At 55.6% G+C, this 18,300-nt stretch overlaps 3 protein-coding genes across 3 annotated transcripts; all 3 read left to right on the forward strand.

Annotated features, from left to right (window-relative positions):
• Nucleotides 1–1,773: 1,773 nt before the first annotated feature.
• Nucleotides 1,774–2,472, forward strand: NCLIV_042050 (hypothetical protein; the record flags this gene model as incomplete). The annotated part of the gene is made up of 1 exon (XM_003881114.1): nt 1,774–2,472. The coding sequence occupies one exon, from the start codon at nt 1,774–1,776 to the stop codon at nt 2,470–2,472; it is 699 nt and encodes a 232-aa protein (XP_003881163.1).
• A 3,206-nt stretch (nt 2,473–5,678) lies between these two features.
• NCLIV_042060 (putative TBC domain-containing protein) lies at nt 5,679–10,878 on the forward strand (the record flags this gene model as incomplete). Its single annotated transcript, XM_003881115.1, has 6 exons — nt 5,679–6,668; nt 7,050–7,478; nt 8,256–8,471; nt 8,747–8,950; nt 9,323–9,407; nt 10,010–10,878. The coding sequence occupies 6 exons, from the start codon at nt 5,679–5,681 to the stop codon at nt 10,876–10,878; spliced, it is 2,793 nt and encodes a 930-aa protein (XP_003881164.1).
• Nucleotides 10,879–13,081: 2,203 nt separating this feature from the next.
• NCLIV_042070 (hypothetical protein) lies at nt 13,082–17,483 on the forward strand (the record flags this gene model as incomplete). Its single annotated transcript, XM_003881116.1, has 9 exons — nt 13,082–13,171; nt 13,632–13,677; nt 14,130–14,283; nt 14,780–14,870; nt 15,263–15,391; nt 15,943–16,044; nt 16,574–16,630; nt 16,862–16,988; nt 17,281–17,483. 9 exons carry the CDS (start codon nt 13,082–13,084, stop codon nt 17,481–17,483), a joined length of 999 nt encoding a protein of 332 aa, XP_003881165.1.
• Nucleotides 17,484–18,300: the final 817 nt, after the last annotated feature.

Consider the following 18,300-nt stretch of genomic DNA (forward strand, 5'->3'; position numbering starts at 1 on the left):
ATGGGAAGGGGATACACAGCTGACTCGGTGACGGCGGAAAAACGCCAGAGGCACACTACACACCCGTACACATACACCGGAGCCGACTGGATTTCGGCGGACATCGCCTTTTGCACAGATGACTCAAGGGCCGTTAAACCGGGAGAATGGGCTGCGCAGACCAGACAGCGGCCCTTGCTGTCTCAGCGAAAACCAACGGATCGGCTGTGCTGTATCGTCAGGCCTTGTCACGGATTGCCCAGTTTGAGCATGAGCACTCAACAGGCAAAAAAAAGGCACAGCGGGACCCCCCCCCCCGCACAAGACGTGCCGCGAAGGAGGGCGAAGACATGCGGCTGTTCCGTCACGGAACCACCTTTGTCCGTTCGTTTCTTCGCCAGGCACGCTCTTTTTGGGCTCTTTTTCCTCGAGACAGACCGGAAAATGCTTTCGCGCAAACGCACACGACAGGGCGATTCGCAGTCTCGCCCCTCTGAGGCATCCACGTCTTCGCTCAAACGTCTCCCCGTGTCTGTACACGGGAGCCGCGACGGCGACGACGTGAGAGACAAGACATACGAAATAAAGGAAACGACCCCTTGAAAGCGCGGCGGCGGACTCTCCGAGTCTTTCTTTCGCCCCCATTTGTCGTTTCCGACGAAGACGCTGCGCAAGACACGCGCGAAACTGCACTCCTGTTCCACGCTCCCGCGTTTCGACAACGAAAAAACGTAAAGGTTTGTGCCGCCCGCGCATGCAGACGATCACGTTGCGTCGTTTCCCGGCGCGAGAGGGTCACACTCCCCCCGTCCGAGGTCGCATGCCTGTTCCACCTTTCTGTCGCGTTTTTGATGTTTTTTGCCGTCACACACACTTATTTGTCTTCTTGGAGTGTCGAGGGAACAACGCCTCAGCACGTCTTTCGGCTGTTTCCTGGCAACACGTCTCCACATGCGCCCGGGAGAACGCCGCCCCTCTCTGCTCTCCACCTCGTCGCTTTCTTGTCTTGGTTTCCAAAGCTCTTTTCGAACCTTCGCCGTCTCGGCCTCTCCGATCGGAGACTCACGCGAGAAACACTTTGTCTGTGCGCCTCTCTAACTTTTCAACGCGCGCGTTTTCCCTCGTCCCCAGTTCTCTGGTTCCGTCGCCTCTATCACCCCGACGCGTTCCGCCGGTATCTTCCATTCGTCTTCCGAGGGAAAACCCACGCATTTTGCCTCGAAAACCCCTCGCGGTCCGTGCAACTGTTTCCGAATCTTTCGCCTGGCGCTGTTCTCCTGTGGCTCCTGTCGCTCTGCTCGAGCCTCCGCCGTCCGAGACTGCGCCCACCGCGCGCGTCCCCCTTTCGAATTCATCCACGCACTTCTAGTACCCGCGCGGGTCTCGTCTCTGTCTGTGCGTCTCTTCCTGTACGCCGCCGTGTGTGCGAGGCAACGCGTTCTCTCGCCAGGTGTATCCGCCTCGTGTCTTCCTCTGCACTGCGCCGACCTTCCTCTCCGCGCGAGGTGTCCCTGCGACTCTCCCCGTGAGTTGCTCTTTCCCCCGCGCTGCCGCTTCTTCGTCTTTCTCTCCTCGCCACTCCGCGACGCCGTCGCCTTCCCAGTCGCGCGTTCTCGCCCACCCGCAGACCTCTCCCGAACTCCCCCACCCCCCCCTCTCCCGCGCTGTTTTTTCCCTCGACCTTGCGACTCTCCTCCCAAACTGCGGCCGCGCTTCTTCCCTTGGTAGCCGGGTCCGCCGCCCTCTGGAGACACTTCAGATCCCCCTCGGCACGCACACACACACACAGCCGCAATGTCTCCCTCTCAGGTCGCCTCCTCGCGTCTGGCCCAGAGCCGAGGCAGCGCGCGCGGTGTCTGGGGCGGCCGTCGTAGTCTCCTCTTCCTGGTCTGTCTCCTGGCTCTCCTGGCCGAGCGGGCGGGGGCGTTCCAGGCGGTCGTGGAGCTGGGGCCCGGACAGCGGCGGTGCGTCGGCGAGCAGCTGTCTAGACACGTCCTCGTCGTGGGCGAGTTCCACATCATCTACCCCGTCGCGGCGACGTCGCAGGGCGGGAACATGTTGGTTGTCGCGGAAGACCCGGTGAACCACGCGCCGATCTTCAAGCAGCAGGGGAAGGACCACGTTCGCACGGCCTTCACGACTGCACTCACTGGGACGCACACCTTTTGCGTCTCGAACACGGGCAGACTGAAGTTGACGGTGGACTTGCGCATGGTCTGGGGCCCGGAGGCGCGCGACTACAGCCAGATCGCGAAGGCTGAACATCTCGACGAGGTGATGGTGCAACTCCTGCGCCTTCAAGACCGCCTGAAGCTGTACCACGCGAACGTCCTGTACATGCGCGAGAAAGAAAGCAAGATGCGCGAGGCGAGCGACAGCACGGCCAGCCGACTCATGACCTTCTGCATCGTCAACATGGTCCTCCTCGTCCTCGCGGCGCTCGCGTCCGCCTACTACTTCAAACGCTTCTTCCGCTCAAAGAAAATCATCTAACGCCATACCCACGAGAAGCGCGATCTGGAAAATCACACACAGAAAGAGACAGGGAAGAGGAAAGAGCGAGGAAGAGAACGGAAAGACAGGGAAGAGAAGAAGAGAATGGAGAGAGAGAGGAAGAGAATGGAAAGAGACAGGGAAGGGAAGAGAGGGACAGCGGGATTCACGGAAGACCGAGAGACGCGGGGGAGGAGGGATACCAGAGTAGACACAACCCTGTGCGTTTCCCGGGGTGGGCTGCTGGCCGTGTCGCGCTCCGTGTCTGCCGCGTGTGCGTCGACTCTTTTTCGCTGGGAAAACTTCGGGAAGGTCGGCGAAGTGAGGAGACAGAAAGTGGAGAGAGCGAACCGTAGCGAGGGAACAGCGAACAACCGGCGTTGTGGTGCCGAGTAGGCCACGTTCTGTTTCGATCGCCTGGCTCTTCTGAATCGGCTTTCCCGCGCCTCTTCTGTCCCGCGGGCGGTTCCGCGCCTCCGGGGCGCGAGGACTTCCTCCGGATTGTCGCCCTCGATTTTTCTCGTCTTTTCCGTCCAGTGTGCTTCTCTCGCCAAGAGACTGCGCGGCTGAGAGAGTTGCATGCGGGCTGCGCCTCTGAGCCGCGGCGTGAAACGGTGAAAAACGTGAAAAAGCGTAAGAGTGAATTGCAAGCAGTGCTCTTCCCGCCGAGACAGCTTGGCGTGTCTCAGCTCGAGGGGACGAAAAAACACGAATGTGTATCAACAGAGTGATGCAGAAGCGTCACGCTGAAACGCCTGCCATCTTACTCACAACTGAACATCAAATGCTCCTATCACGCACGTATATATATATATATATATATATATATAGGTGCATCTATATATATTACCACATATATACATATATCTAGATATATATGTGTAAAGCTTTGCACGAACACACGTACATTTCTGTGTATATTTCGTCCAGTAGATTTGGGGGTTTAGTGAATAGCAGGTGAAGAGAACGAACAAGCCATCTTCGAGACTCGGAAGAACTCAAGCTGAAAAGAATAGTCGCTTATGCAGTGAATCTACCACAGCCAAGACAAGAACGCCTATACCCACCAATTTTTGCACGGATATCTCTCTAGCTATCTATATCTACATCTATCTATAAAATATCTATCTATATCTGCCTATCTCTATATCTATCTATATCTATATATATATATATATATATACAGCTACCCACGGAAATTGGCGTGGTGTCAACACAGCGAGTTGAATCCAAATCATTCCGGCGATGGTCCTTCGTACGCTTTGACCTATGAGTTGTCTTTGCCTCTCTGAATGCCTCCTTACCCAAAAGAGGGTTCTTGATTCCTTCCTCTCACAGCTTCGAGCCCCCCCCAAGCATCTCTCTCCCGACAGCCAGGAACTGCTCGAACAGAGGCGCCATTTCAACTTCCATGCTTTTATATGCCTTTAAGTGTAGAAATCTGTTTTGAAACAGATGGACGTTGTGCCTGTATTTGCGTACGTGCGCGTAAGAGATGTACATCGTTTCTGTTCAGGCCGTGTCGCGTTAGTCGACTCCCTGTGTCCAAATTGGAACACAGAATACTGGTCGAGGCGCGCCTTCTCAAGGCGATAGAGATGCGTATATACAGAAAACGGGTGAAAATGCTCGAAGCAGATGCCTCTCTTTTGTTGTGTGAAACGAAACGGCGCTTTGCTCGCGACACGCTCTGACATCTCTGGTTCGCTTTTCTCTCTGCTGTCTCGCTGAGAGACAAGATGCGCCGAAAGGCAAGACTCCCTTTCCTACTTTTCGCAGCAACTTAGCGCTTGGAAAGCGACGCCTCGTCGGGAAGGAAACTGCCTTCTGCGTTTTCTTTCCACGAGTTCTTTTCCCTCTTTGCGTCTATTCACATTTGAGCGGCAAGGGCTGGAAGAAACGGACTGTCCTCTCTCCGCCGGCGTGTCTCTTCCTCGGCGAGGCAATCGCGCGTGACCGCGCCGTGACCATCAGAAGTTCTTCGCTTTTTCAACGAACTTCTTCGCTCTCTCGATAGAGGGCGACGAACAGACGAGACCGACCGTTTCTTTCCGACATTCGCGTTCGCCATGACTCGCTTTTCTCTTGTTCTCTGTGCAAGAATGGCGGTATCGGCCTGGTGCTCATCTCGCCGCCGATGTCCGTGAGAAATGGCGATCGTGTCCGGGAGCGTCGAGTGTACGTACACGGTGGGACTCCGGCCAGGGTTGTTTTCCTTCGTGAGATTTTTTCCTCTTGCCGTTGGCCGTTTGACTCTCGACTGTGGGCCGACTCTCAGCAGGCGGCAAGTGAAAAGAGACACGGGCGAGAGGCAACGACGTTCGAAGGTCCACACCGTTTCGACCCTCGCCGACCAGCAGATATTGCGGACTATCCTTTGGCGTTTTTGTCGCTCTCTCTCGCTTCCCCGCTCCTCTCTCGTTTGAGGAAAGGCTCTCACTCAGTTGCCGCTTTTTGCGCCGATCGCGCCTGTCTCCTCTCGCCGCTCTCCTTCGTTTCCGCTCTCGGTTCTCTGTCTCTCTCTTCTCTCTGTCTCTTGCCGTCTCCTGGGAGCTCTGCTGATTCTGCCTTTCGTGTTATCCCTCTTTCTTTCGCTCTCTTTCTACCTTTCTCTGTGTGTTTTCTCTGTCTTGCCCCGCTGCTCGCCGAAGCTTTCGGTGCGATGTGCAGCGCGCCGGCATTCATTGAGGAGCTCTTGCAATTCTCTTGGGGTTTCTGCCCGGTCGGCGCGCTGTGTCTCCTCACTAGAATCGAAATCTGCTTGTCTCCAGTCTCGGACCCCTCTCGACGCCTCTGCCTGTTGAAAGAGCCTTGCGAAATTTTTGGAGTTCCGAGCCTTTCAGCCGTGGCCGACTTCCGACACGCTCTGTCGCTGCACATGCTCCTGTCCACAAAAAAAAGATTGAAGAAGCGAAACGACTGACCCTGCCGGAGTTCTCTTTAGAGGAGGCGTTCCACGAGGCTCAGATCGGCCTTGTGGATATACAGTGGCCGTATATACACTTCCGCCGTGTTTTTGGCTCTTCTCTTTCCGTGCATGCGATTCGTCTTCGTGGCCACGCTCCGGCGCCCCAACTCTACAAATCACTGTGCACATAGCTGCAGATGTACACTCAAACATATTGAGAGAGATAGTTGCACACTCGGCATGCAGCTTTTCCCAGGTTTTTTTCGGCTTTCCACGCTCTCGCATTCGTCTCTGCGCCATGGATCCTTCCGCCGCCTCCTCAACGGCTTCAGAGCTTCCGCGTCACACCCTCTTCCCACGCGCCCCGCCTGACACATTCCCTGCTTCCTCTCCACCGCCTTCATCTTCCTCCTCTCCATCTTTCTCTCCATCTGTCTCTCCATCTTTCTCTCCATCTTCACCTTCCTCTTCACCTTCCTCTTCGTCTCTCTCGGCTTCTGTTTCGTGCTCTTCGTCTGCCTCTTCGTTCACGGTTCTGAATCGTCAGAGGTCCTCGCGCGCGGCGTTTAGTGCGTACGAAGCATGCAGCTATTTTCTTCCGTTCGCGGCGGTTTCGGCCTCTTGTGCGCCCCACCAACGCTACGAGGCTGTCTCCTCGGCTCTGTCTCCCTCCTCGCTCTCCGCTGCCGCCCAGGCCGCCTTCTCGGCTGCCCCGTGCTGCGCGTGTCCGCGCGCAGTCGCCGGCGACTGCAGGCGTCTCCGGTCCTGGGAGCGTCTGGGGCGCGTCGACTCGCTCCAGCTGCCTGGCTTATACGAGAAGCTCGTCGCGCTCCTCGAGAGAAAAGTGAGAGTCCGTAGCGACTTCCAGGAGGCCGAGCGCGAGAGCGAGGAAGACCTCGGAGCAGAGGAGAGCGCGAAGACGCGTCCTGAGAACGAAGCGACGGAGAAGAGAGACGCCAGCGAGCGGTCGGCTGACCGACACGAGGCCAGGGACGAAGGCGGTGCGTTCTGCGAGGAAATAGGACGAGGTGGAGAGGGGAAGAACGGAGACACAGACGACCCGGGTTCGTCGGCCGAGGAAAAGCGCGAAGACGACGGCCGGATGCAGAAAGAGCAGAAATCGCGACAGTACAGAGAGGCCACAGTCTGCGAACTGCTTCTCGGATCTGCAGTGTACAACGCCATCGAGATGGACGTCCACCGGACGTTTCCCTCCCTGCCGTTCTTCAAAGAAGAAGGACAGACTGCTATGCGCCGCGTCCTCCAGGCGTATGCCGCCTTTGACCCAGTGAGAAAGCCTTTGTACTCTGTCGCCCTCACGCTTTCATGTTTTCTCTGTGCCTCACGCGCCGTCGGTCTTGCCGTCTCTAGGTTTCCTGCGACCGCCGCCAGAGCCGCCCACCACGCGGAAACCGAGACCCGCGCGCGCACCAGCCGGTGCCTGCACTGCAGAGCGTTCTCGATTCTTCTGGCCTCTTTTTTGCATTCCCTTCCACACACCGATTCGCCTTCCGCCTTCGCTCGTCCCGTAGCCGGGAAACTCATCTTCCCTCTCTCTCTTTCTCGCTCTCTTCGCTCTCTCTTCTTTCTCTCTTCTCGCTCGTCCTTCGGGGCTTTCGCCTGTCTGATTGCTTCTGCGTTCTCTGTGTGTCTATGGGATCCGATTCAGGAAGTGGGGTACGTGCAGGGGATGAACTTTGTGGCCGGGACGCTCTTGCACCACAGCAACACGTGCATCCACTGGAGCGCCGGCGACGCCCGCGGCGTCATGGGCTTGCTGCTCGCGTCGCCTGCGGACGAGGCGCCGTCTCGCGTTCTCCGCTCACCCGCCTCGGCGCCGCGCGGCGGAGACATCGGGGCAACTCCGCACGCGACTGGCGAGGGAGGAGGCCGAGGCGCGGACGCGACGCGCGACCAGGACGGTCTCCACTTTTGCATTCGGACGCGCGAAGGCCGCGTTTTCTGGCTTCTCGTCGCCATGTTCTACCTTTACGACATGCGCAGAATGTTTCTCCCGTCCCTCCCAGGAGTCTTCGAGAAGTGCGACAGAATCGAACGCATGATGCGCATCGTCCTCCCGGACCTCGCCGAACACCTTGTAAGGCGCACCGGCCGCGTCGAGCGTTTGAGTGTTACGCCCCTGGTTTCTCTGTCGTGTTCTCCAGGGGTCCGCCGCCTCTCACCGGCCCCGTCTCTCGTTTCTTTCCGTGGGCTGTATGTGTCGCATTTTCACTCGTGAGCGCCAACCACGCTTCCGTCGCACCTGTGCCTTTCTTTCGCCGTCTTCGTCTCTCCCGCTCTGTGAGCCGTGGTCTAAACCCTCAGGTGCTGTCTCTCTTTCACAGCCGCCTCCCCCTTCCTGGAGAGGCGACTCGTTCCTGCACTAAACTTTGTGACGTGGCGGAACCACCTTCTCGTGAGAAGCGTTTTGCAGCGTTTTCCGCCTCGACAGGCGGCGTACAGCGTGGGAATAGTCTCCCGCACAGGCTCTCGCGGTGATGTCGACGATCTGCCGTCGCTTTCTTCCTCGCACAAGACACAGCTTGTGCCTTACGAGACGCGTTTGCAGAAACTCACAAAGTTTGCCTTCCGCAGCGTCCGAGCAAGCGTCCGAGCAAGCGGAAAGGTTTTTTCCGCGAACCTGCGCGCAGGAGAGCTGTCTGGTCTCTCGCGAGGTTCGCTCGCCTCTTTCGAAGGCAAACTGTTTTCGCTTCGCTGGCACCTTCACGAGGCACAGTTCGAGGCCGTAGAAGTGTGTTTCACGTGGAAAAACAGCGGCTCTGTTTCGTCCTCGACTTGGTAAAAACAGTCCACGAGCCTTCGAGTAACCCTTGCACCGGTCGGCTTTCTGGTGCGTCTTCTGTGTCCTCCGCAGAACAGCGCGGGCGTCTCGCTCTCTCTCCTCACGTCGGACTGGCTGCTCACGCTCTTCTCCTACAGCGTACCCTTGGATGTATGTACAGCGGTGTGGACCAAGTTCTTCGAGGAAGGCTGGGTCTTTGTGTACAAGCTCGTCATTGCGCGCTTCAAAAAGGTGAAGCGGCAAATGTGCAATCAAACCGACCTCGTTGAGCTCGTAAAAACCGCCAAGGTGAGGGTGGGAAGACACAGCCTCCACCGCTCCACAGGCACTGAAGCGAAAAAACTGTCTCGGGTGCACACATACCATATATATATATATATATGTACATGTAGGTTCGATGGCGCGTGTGTTCAGTTGATTGTTGGGGAGCCCCGCTGCTTTACGGAGGCGCCTCGCCTTGTCGCTGTCAGCGTGCGACTGCGCATCTGTTCGTGAACGCCCTGTCCGTTTATTCTTTTGAGTCTTCGCCGCCTTCTTTCCGGTTCGCGCTGTGTTGTCTGCAGTACTCTGCCCCGCAGAACGCCCTGGCTGCCGTCGGCGAGTCAGTCGTTTCTTGGTTGCTGGCGAATCCACGCAGGTCATCGGGGCGCGCCGGAGCCGGCGACGCGCCAGCAGCGTCCTACTTGACCTCGCTCGGTCTCCTTCTTCAGCAGCAGTTGCAGCAAACGCCTTCCCAAGATGCCCTAACCTCTGGCTTGGCTGTGTCGGTGAGCGTTTGCACTCGTTCTCGGCGAAGCCTGCGGCATGATGTCGCCTCTTTGTCGGCTGTCGCTGATTCGACAGACTAGCCAAAACGCTTTTCTCGTCCTTTCCGCTGTTTGCAAAGGGGCGGTTCTCGGGATGTGCCCCGGTGCTGCCTCGCAGGCGGTAGACTGTGTCGACACTTGCTTCCGCGCGCAACTGCCAGCCTGTTCGGCCAGACCGCTTTCGCGATCGACGAGAAGTTTCTCTCAGTGGCAAACTCCGCGCGCTAGCCTGCCTCTCTGCTCTTGGTTTCCACGCATTCGCATGCACACAATCGCGTGCACATTCGCATGCACCTTCGCGCATGCACGTGCTCGTCTGTGGTGGGTGTTCAGAATGACCCGAACGCAAGTGGATCTAAAGAGATGTGGAGAGACATCATTGAGGACGCAAGCGAACTCGACGTCGACAGGCGCCTCTGTGAGTTTTGCTTTGGATCAAGAGGCAGAACTGCTCTCGGGTCAGGCACTTCGCGTCGGCTCTTCCAGATGGCCGTTCCGGTCCCCCCGAGCGCCGCGCCTCCTGGCGAGCAGGTTCAAGGCGCTTTCCAAACACTGCATGCATGCACTCTGACACATATAAACAGAATATATACATATATATATATATCAAATTCTCACGTCCACACACATAGCCTTGCATGCTATGTCTTTGTCGATGCATATCTATATTTCTACATTTGCATATATACAGTGAGTGGTATTTAATCCACTCGAGGCCATATCAGCGCAGGGTCTATCCCGAGAAAGACCGAGTCACGAGGTTCTGTTTGGTCGTCAATCTGCATGCGTTCGCGGGCGCCTGAATTCTTCGCCGTCTGACTATATGGATATATATATATATATATATATCCATATATATATATATATATCCATATATATAGATATATAAATCCACATATATATATATATATATACGCAAACAACTCGCATCTGTGTGTGCGTTGCCGTGCATGCGTTGGGATTTTATTGGAGCCCGAAATTCCGCGGTTGCGTGCCTGGTCTTGTCTCGCGTCTGCTCAGTTTTGCAGGTGGAGTTGGAGATGCTGGAACGCGAGCGCGCGCAGACTGGGGAGAAGGCGGCAGCTGCGGAGACACCGCAGACTCGGCGTGTGGCAAGCCAAAACGGGCCGCGCCTCGCGCAGGCTGAGGCGCGCAACCTCGCGAGCAGGAGCGGAGACGCGAAGCTTGGTAGCCTTCCTTCTGAAGGCGGCAGCGACGTGTCGCCTCGGAGAAAGACAGTTGGTCTCTGGAAACCGACTGTGGGGGCGGCGAAGGAAGCCGAGCTGCGCGAAAAGGTGCGCAACCTTGGAAGAACTACAGGACAGGCGGCTGGAGCGGAGGAGGCAGAACAGCAAAGGGGTGGAAGCGAGAACGCGACAAGGCAGGCGAAACTTTCGAAGGACAAGACTGGAGGCGAGGAACAACGCAGCTTTTTGGTGGACGGTTCTCCGGAACTTCCAAAAGGCGGCGCTGAGAGCTCGTGTGAAAATCCAGGAGCCGTGTCAACGGCCCCATCAACGGGCGGCCCGTCCCAGGGCGCAGCGAGCCGGGACGAGTGTGGCGACAGTTCCCGTTGTCGCGGAACGGGAGGGGGGGAAAAGAAGTCTTCAGACGCCGGGGGAAAAGACGGCGGCCGCCTCGCGTGCTCGCCTCTCCTCCACGTCGCGAAATGCCTCGCTTTGCTTCGCAAAGCTGGAGAGGAGGACTTGCGCACTGAAACGGAGGAACTTTGCGCCGAGTGTTTCGCCCACCAGCAACTGCTCTTCCACGTCGCTGAGCAGAGACAACATCTTCAGCAACTCGCGATCGAAGCCCTCAAGAAACCGAAACAAGTCCCCGAGGCGCTGAGACACTGGAGCGCCCACGGCGCGAACATTTACGACGAATAAAACGACTGTTCCTGCAAAAAGACCAAAAACGGAGACAGGCATTTGTATATATATATATAGAGAGAGAGATTTGTAATTACATGCATTTAGGTGTGCCTGCGTGTCTATATATATATATATATATATATATATAGACAGAGGCGGCGGATATATCTTTTCAAGTTGTCCCTGGGTGATCAACGAGTATCGATTTAGGAAGTCCGAGGCCTCGAAGGGTCTGCATGCATCCACATGTGCGGGTGAAGACGTGTCTAGTGAATAAATATAAAGGTTTATGTAAAAATGTGTATATGTATAGGTGTGTAGATACAGGGAAAGCACGGCAGAAGGTGTTCCTACATTTCGCGGTGAAGGAAGCCGAGTCGGGAGTCGGAGCGTGCAGGCTGCTAAATCTGCATGTGAGACCTCTGGAGTTTTCCAAGAGCCTCCGGAGATTGCTCCACAAACATTTTCTCCGGGACGAGAAAGCTGGGACGCGAGAGAGGGAGGTGAAATCTTGGCGTGGGTGCATGTAGCCGGCGGAGTGTTTGGCGCTCATATGAGTGCAGAGAGTGTCATGCGTCTTGAAAAAGGTATGCATGTCCATGTATTGATGCGTTTATCCCGACGACGTATATGCATGTGTGTGGAAATAAATCAAGTGTGGCTCTTGAAAACACGGCGTGCGTGTGAAAGAGCCTCGGAGTCTGAGGGAGACGGCAGACTCGAGAACGCGGAGATTTTGGAAGTGCCGTGGCACGCGCTTCCGTTTGTTCTCGGAGAGACTTCAAGCAGGTTTGGGTTCAAAGCGTTTCTCGCCAGCGGAGACAGGTTCGGCAATCTGTCCTCAGAGACAGAGAGGAGCATCAAACACCTTGGGAAATTGGGGCAACTGCTGTTCTCTTTTGAACGCCCGGTGCGGGTCTGGCTTCTGCTCTTTTGAGAGGCGGAAGAAATCCCCATAAATCAGACGGGACACTGGCCTTCCTGGAGAGGGGACAGCTGACAGACGCTCTTTTGCAAAGCGCTGAAACTTGCTAAGGCTCTCACACAAACGGTCAGGGCCAGTGTATCTATCTCCTTGTACACATTCATACTTTAACAGCATCTGTGCCGGCGTCTACCTTCCGAAACGCGCAGAACTAGATAAAGAAAAGCGATCCAAGGCCCTCTCAAAGGCAGAAATCCTTCTCTCAAGTGAAAAGACTGTGAACCCCAAAACCGTCGATTCTGTACAGACTCTGCAGGGTGCGGCGCTGGAGTCTGTGCGGACGCTTCGAGCCCTCGCGTCAAGCACGGTTCTTTTTACCGCGAGGCACCAGTCACCTGGCATCCTTCCATTCTCATGTATGCTGAGGATAGCCTGTGTGTCTCGGCTCAAAAGCGCAGGTTTTCCGCGCAACGCGTCCCCGTCTCGTCGTTCTGAGATCCCAGGCGGAAACGTACACACACAGAAGCGAGCCTGACAACGCGATGTCTCGATCTCGCGCTCTCGAGGCCTCGCCGCCCTCTGAGGCAAGTCTTCAGGAACTGGTGTGTTGTGGTAAACCGGCAAAGCGCGTTAACCTTCACGGGGGCGACAAACTGGAGATCCGTGCAAACAGCCGACCAACGAGATCTCGCGGCTTTTTCGCGTGCTGAAAAATGTGCAAACCCCACACAGGTCGACCGGCTGCGCGCGCGCGTGCTCCTCGGCTTATACAAGGGGAGGGAGCATGCACAGGGTCTCTACTTTCCCCCCCTTTGGTCCCCCCGTCGAAACTTCCCGAGTTTTTTCGCTTTTCTGGAACCTTTCGGGTGTCTCATTCTCTGGAAAAAGGAGAAATGGCCACGTAGACTGGACGGCTTTCTCTGTTTCTCCTCTCGCTTCTTTTTCTGAGCTGGGACACGAACTGCCAGGGCCGGTTCTCGCGCTCAAGAACCCTGGAGAGTCAGGAGACAGAGTCTCTTCCTTGTAAAAGTGTTTTTTCGTACTCGTGCTCGATCGTTCCCGACTTTTTCTTTCCCGCTGTGTCGTCAGTCCCGGTCCTTCTTAACTCGTTTCCGTCCCTTTCGCCCCTCTCTGCGACTTCTGTTCGTCCTCCGTGGTTCTTTTTTCCCTTTCTCGCGGGTCTCCCAGTTTGCGCATTCCAGCTGTTCTCGGCGTCGTCTTCCCTCCTGTGCGACTTCCTCCAACAATTCTCTCCTCTCCCCAACCGCTTTCGTTTCCCTTCTTGCTCTGAAAATGAGACCGCTTTTCCTCATGGGCCACGCCCGTCCCCTTACATGGGTGACGTTCAACCGCGACGGAGATCTGCTCTTCACATGCGGAAAGGTAGGTTCAGAATTTCCGAGATTCTCGGAAAAAGCCGCCACAAACGCCGACAACGTTCGCGCGGACTGACCCTGAAATGAAGAACTCCCGCTTCTCCTGCGGCAAAAAATCTATGTGGAAACACTGCGGCCAGGAGAGAACTCCACAATTCTCGTGCAGGGTTGTATGTGCGGAAGGAGGCAACCCCGCTGCCTCTTCCTCGGCTGAATGTACAGCCCAGGACGACGGTCTTCTCTGCGTGAGGAGCCTTCTTTGTCTGCATGCGGGCACTTGCCTGGAGAGCTGTCGATTCCCAGCGACATCTGTGCATCCGCGGCACTCTGTGATCGCGCTGTGCACGAGAAATGCGCACGAGACGCGAACGCGTCCTTCCGCGAACGACGAGGGAGGAAATCGTCACAACTCAGCTTGTCTCGTCGCCAGAATGCTTGCTGGTCCCCGAGATTGTCCGTGTTTTCAGGATGCTCGGCTGGCCGTGTGGTTCTCAGAGACTGGCGAGCGCATCGGTAAGCCCCGGGACTCGCGCCCGCTTTTACACACGCCACTGGAACCCTCCCGATGCCTCAATTAAGAATGGCTCCAGCTCCGTCGACCTCCGTCGACCTATATAGATAGATAGACGATAGACGCACGGAAGTGCATTTATGTTTTGCGATCCTCGATAAAATAGAGCGTCCGTGTGGATATTCACCCATGCAGATATACATGCCATTCTTTGTTTAAGTGTATAGGGAGAAAGCAGTTTGTGGGGTTTTGGTGTCTCCGCGGCGTCATCCCCACCTGTAGTAGTGAGCCTTTTGCAGTGTCGTGCGCGGGTGAACGTTTGCAAAAACTCGAAAACATACTCTTCCATATCTCGGAGGGAGAGGTGGAGCCGTCTAGCTGAATCTGACGACGCGTGACGCCATCGAGGCGTTGAAGTGAAGACGGTTGTGTTTGGCTCTGCTGGGTCATCCAGGAACGTACGACTGCGGCAAGGGTGTGGTGTGGAACTGCGACTGCACGCTGGACAGCAAGCGTCTGATCTGCGCGTCGGCTGACCAGAAAATCATGATTTTCGATGTTTGCAGTGGCGCCATTCTCCACGAGATTCCGGAGGGCGGTCCTTGCAAGTAAGTGGTTGTCTGTCGCTTCCCTCGAATCTGACAGGACAGCGACTGTTATGAGGCGGAGCGCTGTGTTCACAGAGGCTCGTATCTGGTCAGTTTTCAGTCGTGAAACGAGGACTTCCGCATCCCACGTCCGTATCTCTTTATGTATGTTTACATGCCACCACATTCATCCATGCAACATCGTTTTCGTCACGTATGCATGCATGATTTTATATATTGCTTTTGTCTGAGATCTGTGGTACGAGGAGGAGGGCTTTGGCAGCGACGAGGATGAAGTGCAAGACTGTCCAGGCGCTTTTCGATTTTTAGACGGAATCGCTGAACGGTTCAGAAAACAACTCGCGACGGAAGCAATGCGTCATGCCACCAACGTTTTCCGGTTTTTCGCGCGAAAATGAAGCCTCACGTTTTCGTCGAACGGAAGGGAACGGCGTTCGCTTGACGGGACGAAGGTGGCTTCTCTCAAGTCTTTGCGTCTGTCCTTTGCGTTTTCCAGGTTTGTTGAGTGGAACAGGAAACCAGATGAGCAGAACAAGTTCGTCGTCGTCCACGACGCCTTCGGCTCGCAGTCCACAAAGGCCATCAAAGTTTGGCAGGCAAGTGCCGTGGCAGAGAAATGAATCCGAGACAGCTCTGGCAATACACCAGGCAAACATGTAAATGCATATATATATATATATGTCAGGCATATATATATGTATATATATATGTATATATGTATTTGTGTAGATGTATGTGTACAAATGTGATTGTGGAGAGTGCGAGAGACAGGGTGTGTGGAGAGGCTTTTCGGGCGCCCTGGGTCCGTTACGGCCCGCGGTCGTTTCCCTTCTTCGCGGGGCGGTTTTCGAAGGATCTCCATCTCGTCGCAGGCGCTTTGCATGCGCACGGGAACGTCTTTCCGTTTTCTCTCCAAATTCGCGTATGCTGTGAGAGGTCGGTCCCGCTCACGCGGCTCCGTCGTGTCTTTTCTCTCCAGGTGGACGGACCCAACGGAAAGCCGCGACGCTTGTGGTCCCAGGACGACTACGCCAGCCGATGCGTCCAAGTTCGCTGGGGCCCTTACGACCAGACGATCATCTCCTGCCACGAAAACGGAGATATCATGGTGAGCTAAATACCGATATCTCTCTCTCTCTCTCTATATATATATATATATATATATGTATATGTATATATATATATATATGTATATGTATATATATATATATATATGCATATGTGGATATGAGGACAGCAGTACGGGACGTGGCCTTTTGTGACTGCACCAACGGGCCGGAGCACACGCGTATCTGACTGAGTGCTTTTCAAACCCTGCCGACACAAGCGAACTTGGATCCGGTAACAAAAAACGTTCAAGCTCTAGACCAGATTTCAGTGGGTGCATTGTGGCCAAAAGAAAGGTCTTTGAGGCCAGGCGACGCAGGGCTGTTTCGACTGCCATGCTCAAGCATCGTGTTCTGTGCCCCAGCGGGTGTCCTGTGCCAAGGCGAACGTTTTCCGCAGTGTATGTACACACGACGCAAAGCGCACGGCCGGTGACGGGCGCAAAGAAATACACAGGAGCGCTTGGGAACTGCTTCGGCCACGCGTTTGTATCGGTACATTCTTTCGTGAGACAGAGGGGTAACTTGCCGTTCTCGTGTCGTTTCCTTCCAGATCTGGAACGCAGAGACTGGCGAGTACATCAACGAGTTCCGTGGCCACAAGCAGTTCATCACGTGCCTGAGTTTCTCTGACGACCGCCTTCTCATGCTCTCGGTGAGAACAGAAATCAGCTGGAAACGCACAGGCAAACCCAGCGCACTTCACTGGTGACTTTTAGACGCCCTGAAAATGCAAACGAGAAAGGCGCTGCCTTCTAGATCCGGAGAGCAAGTGGGGGAAGCCAGAAGTCTCTTGGAATCGAAAGCTAGGGCTTCAGTTCTTTTCAAGGGGCGTTCGCTCTGTCGTTCGTCAGAGACTAGAGCACTGGGGCCAGCCTGTGAACCGGCCCCATGGAAATGGCCAATTCGTTGTAGCTCTTGAAAACCGAGAAACCGATTCCTGAGCGTTTCTGTAGTTCAGTAAACGATCCTTAAATTGCGAAAAAGACACCGATCTTGACTGTGAAGGGGCTGCGAGCTTCATCTCCAGCATGTATCGTTTGCTACCTATGCAGCTAAACCCGCTGTCGACAGATACACATCTCTATACACATATATACGTAAGCGTATGTGACTGAGTATTGTTCCACGTGCGTGCATACATGTGTGCCTTGTGGGCTGAACTGGCTCCGTTTCGTTTACAGAGTTGCTCGGACGGGTCAGCGAAGCTGTGGGAAACGATCGACTTCAAGTGCCTCAAGGTACGCTCGTCACCGGAGAAGGACGGAGGTCAAGAAGAGAAAACCGTTTCGCCCCGCGAGGCGCTTCGGGCGTCCCCCGGGGAGACACGGGTTTTCCGTGGCACGCGGGACGTTCGCTGGTCGCGCTACGGATGTGTCCGCGCTGCGTTGTTTTGGTTTTTTTGCTTCCCTTTTGTTGCGCTGTCAACCTCTCAGCGGTAAGCGTTTCGTCTTCTTTTCGAGTGTGCACAGACTTACCAGACTGACAGGCCTCTGAACGCCTGCGGCATCTCGCCGCGCTTCAACAAGGCGGGCGAGGAGCGCAAGTGCCATGTCATGCTCGGCGGTGGCCAGGCTGCAGAAGATGTGACAACGACAGGTACGTGCCTGGCGCGCAGCGAAAAGAAGCGCTTTTTTGCGCATTCTGTGTAGCGTATTCACGTGTCGGTCTTCTGAGCTGAAGAAGTGGGCGGGGCCTCTGTGCATTCCGCTCTGCGCATCGTGTCACCCGCGCGCGCGTGTCCGAGGCGGTGTTTGGCGGTCTCCGCGGCAGCCTTTGCCCACGGCCTTCGACGCCGCTCGCTGAGAGGCGCGAGTCTCCCCCCCTTGCGGGAGCAGCCACGTCCTGCGGCCGGAGTTCTTGCGTGTTTTTGTGGTGCGTTTCCGCGCAGCAAGCGGCGAGGGAAAGTTCGAGGCTCTGATCTACCACATGGTGTACCAAGAGGAACTGGGAAGCTGCAAGGGACACTTCGGTCCTTTGAACACTCTCTGTTGGATGCCGGATGGCAACGGCTACGCGTCCGGAGGAGAAGACGGTTACGTTCGTATTTACCACTTTGACGAGCCGTACTTCACCGACAAGTTCGAGCCGTAGCAACTGCCGCGGGGATCTCTGCTTTCTCGCGTGAAAAGCGAGGAGCGTAGAGTGGGACGGAGACAAAGCAGGGAAGGAAAGGGGAATGGAGCAAGCTGTATCTCTCGTTCTAGTTTTAGCATCTTGCTGAGGGCTCGTGTTGCGTCGCTGGAGAAGTGGCACACCCGAGGCGGGAGTCTGTCGAGAGCGCTGCCGAGGCATTTTCTTCCGGTCCGGTCTCGAACTGGACCGTGTGAGAAAGGAGCGTGTGGCGCAACTGATACTTTCCTGAAGTCTGTCTCTTCTGTCCTGCGCCTTCTGGATCGTCTTGTCTCTGCGCTCGCATCTCTCTGGATTTCCGTCTTTTCGAACTCCTTAAAGCCATGTATTCTTCTGCGCCTTCGAGACAGTCTGTGCATGGAGCTACCCAAGCAGCACATGTCTCTTCCGGAAGCACTGCGCGTCAGCCTGCTGACCCGCCGCTTGGGGGTAAGCATGAGGAGGTTGTCGAGAGGAACATGTCTTCCTCTCAATGAGGCGTAGCGGTGGACCGTAAGGAGCGAGAGAGCGATGAATCGACAAGAGGCTCAGATGCCGGTCCACACATTTGACCAAAGTAGTTCTCTATGAGCGAGCAAAGACGCCAGGATCGTTCCTCGCTAAAAACGTTCACCGTGCATTCTGGTTTTGATGAGGGGACCGCATGCATGAGCTTTTAGAGGAGGCAGGTGCGTAGAGAGGAGCAAAGCGCCAGTCGGCGGACGTTGCGCCGCTGGAACGTGCAGAGGCACAGATCTCAAGGTCTTTCCAAGTTCGAGGATAGGCAGAACTGGAGAAA

Source organism: Neospora caninum, chromosome IX, assembly GCF_000208865.1.
Source record: "Neospora caninum Liverpool complete genome, chromosome IX".
NCBI lineage: Eukaryota > Apicomplexa > Conoidasida > Eucoccidiorida > Sarcocystidae > Neospora > Neospora caninum.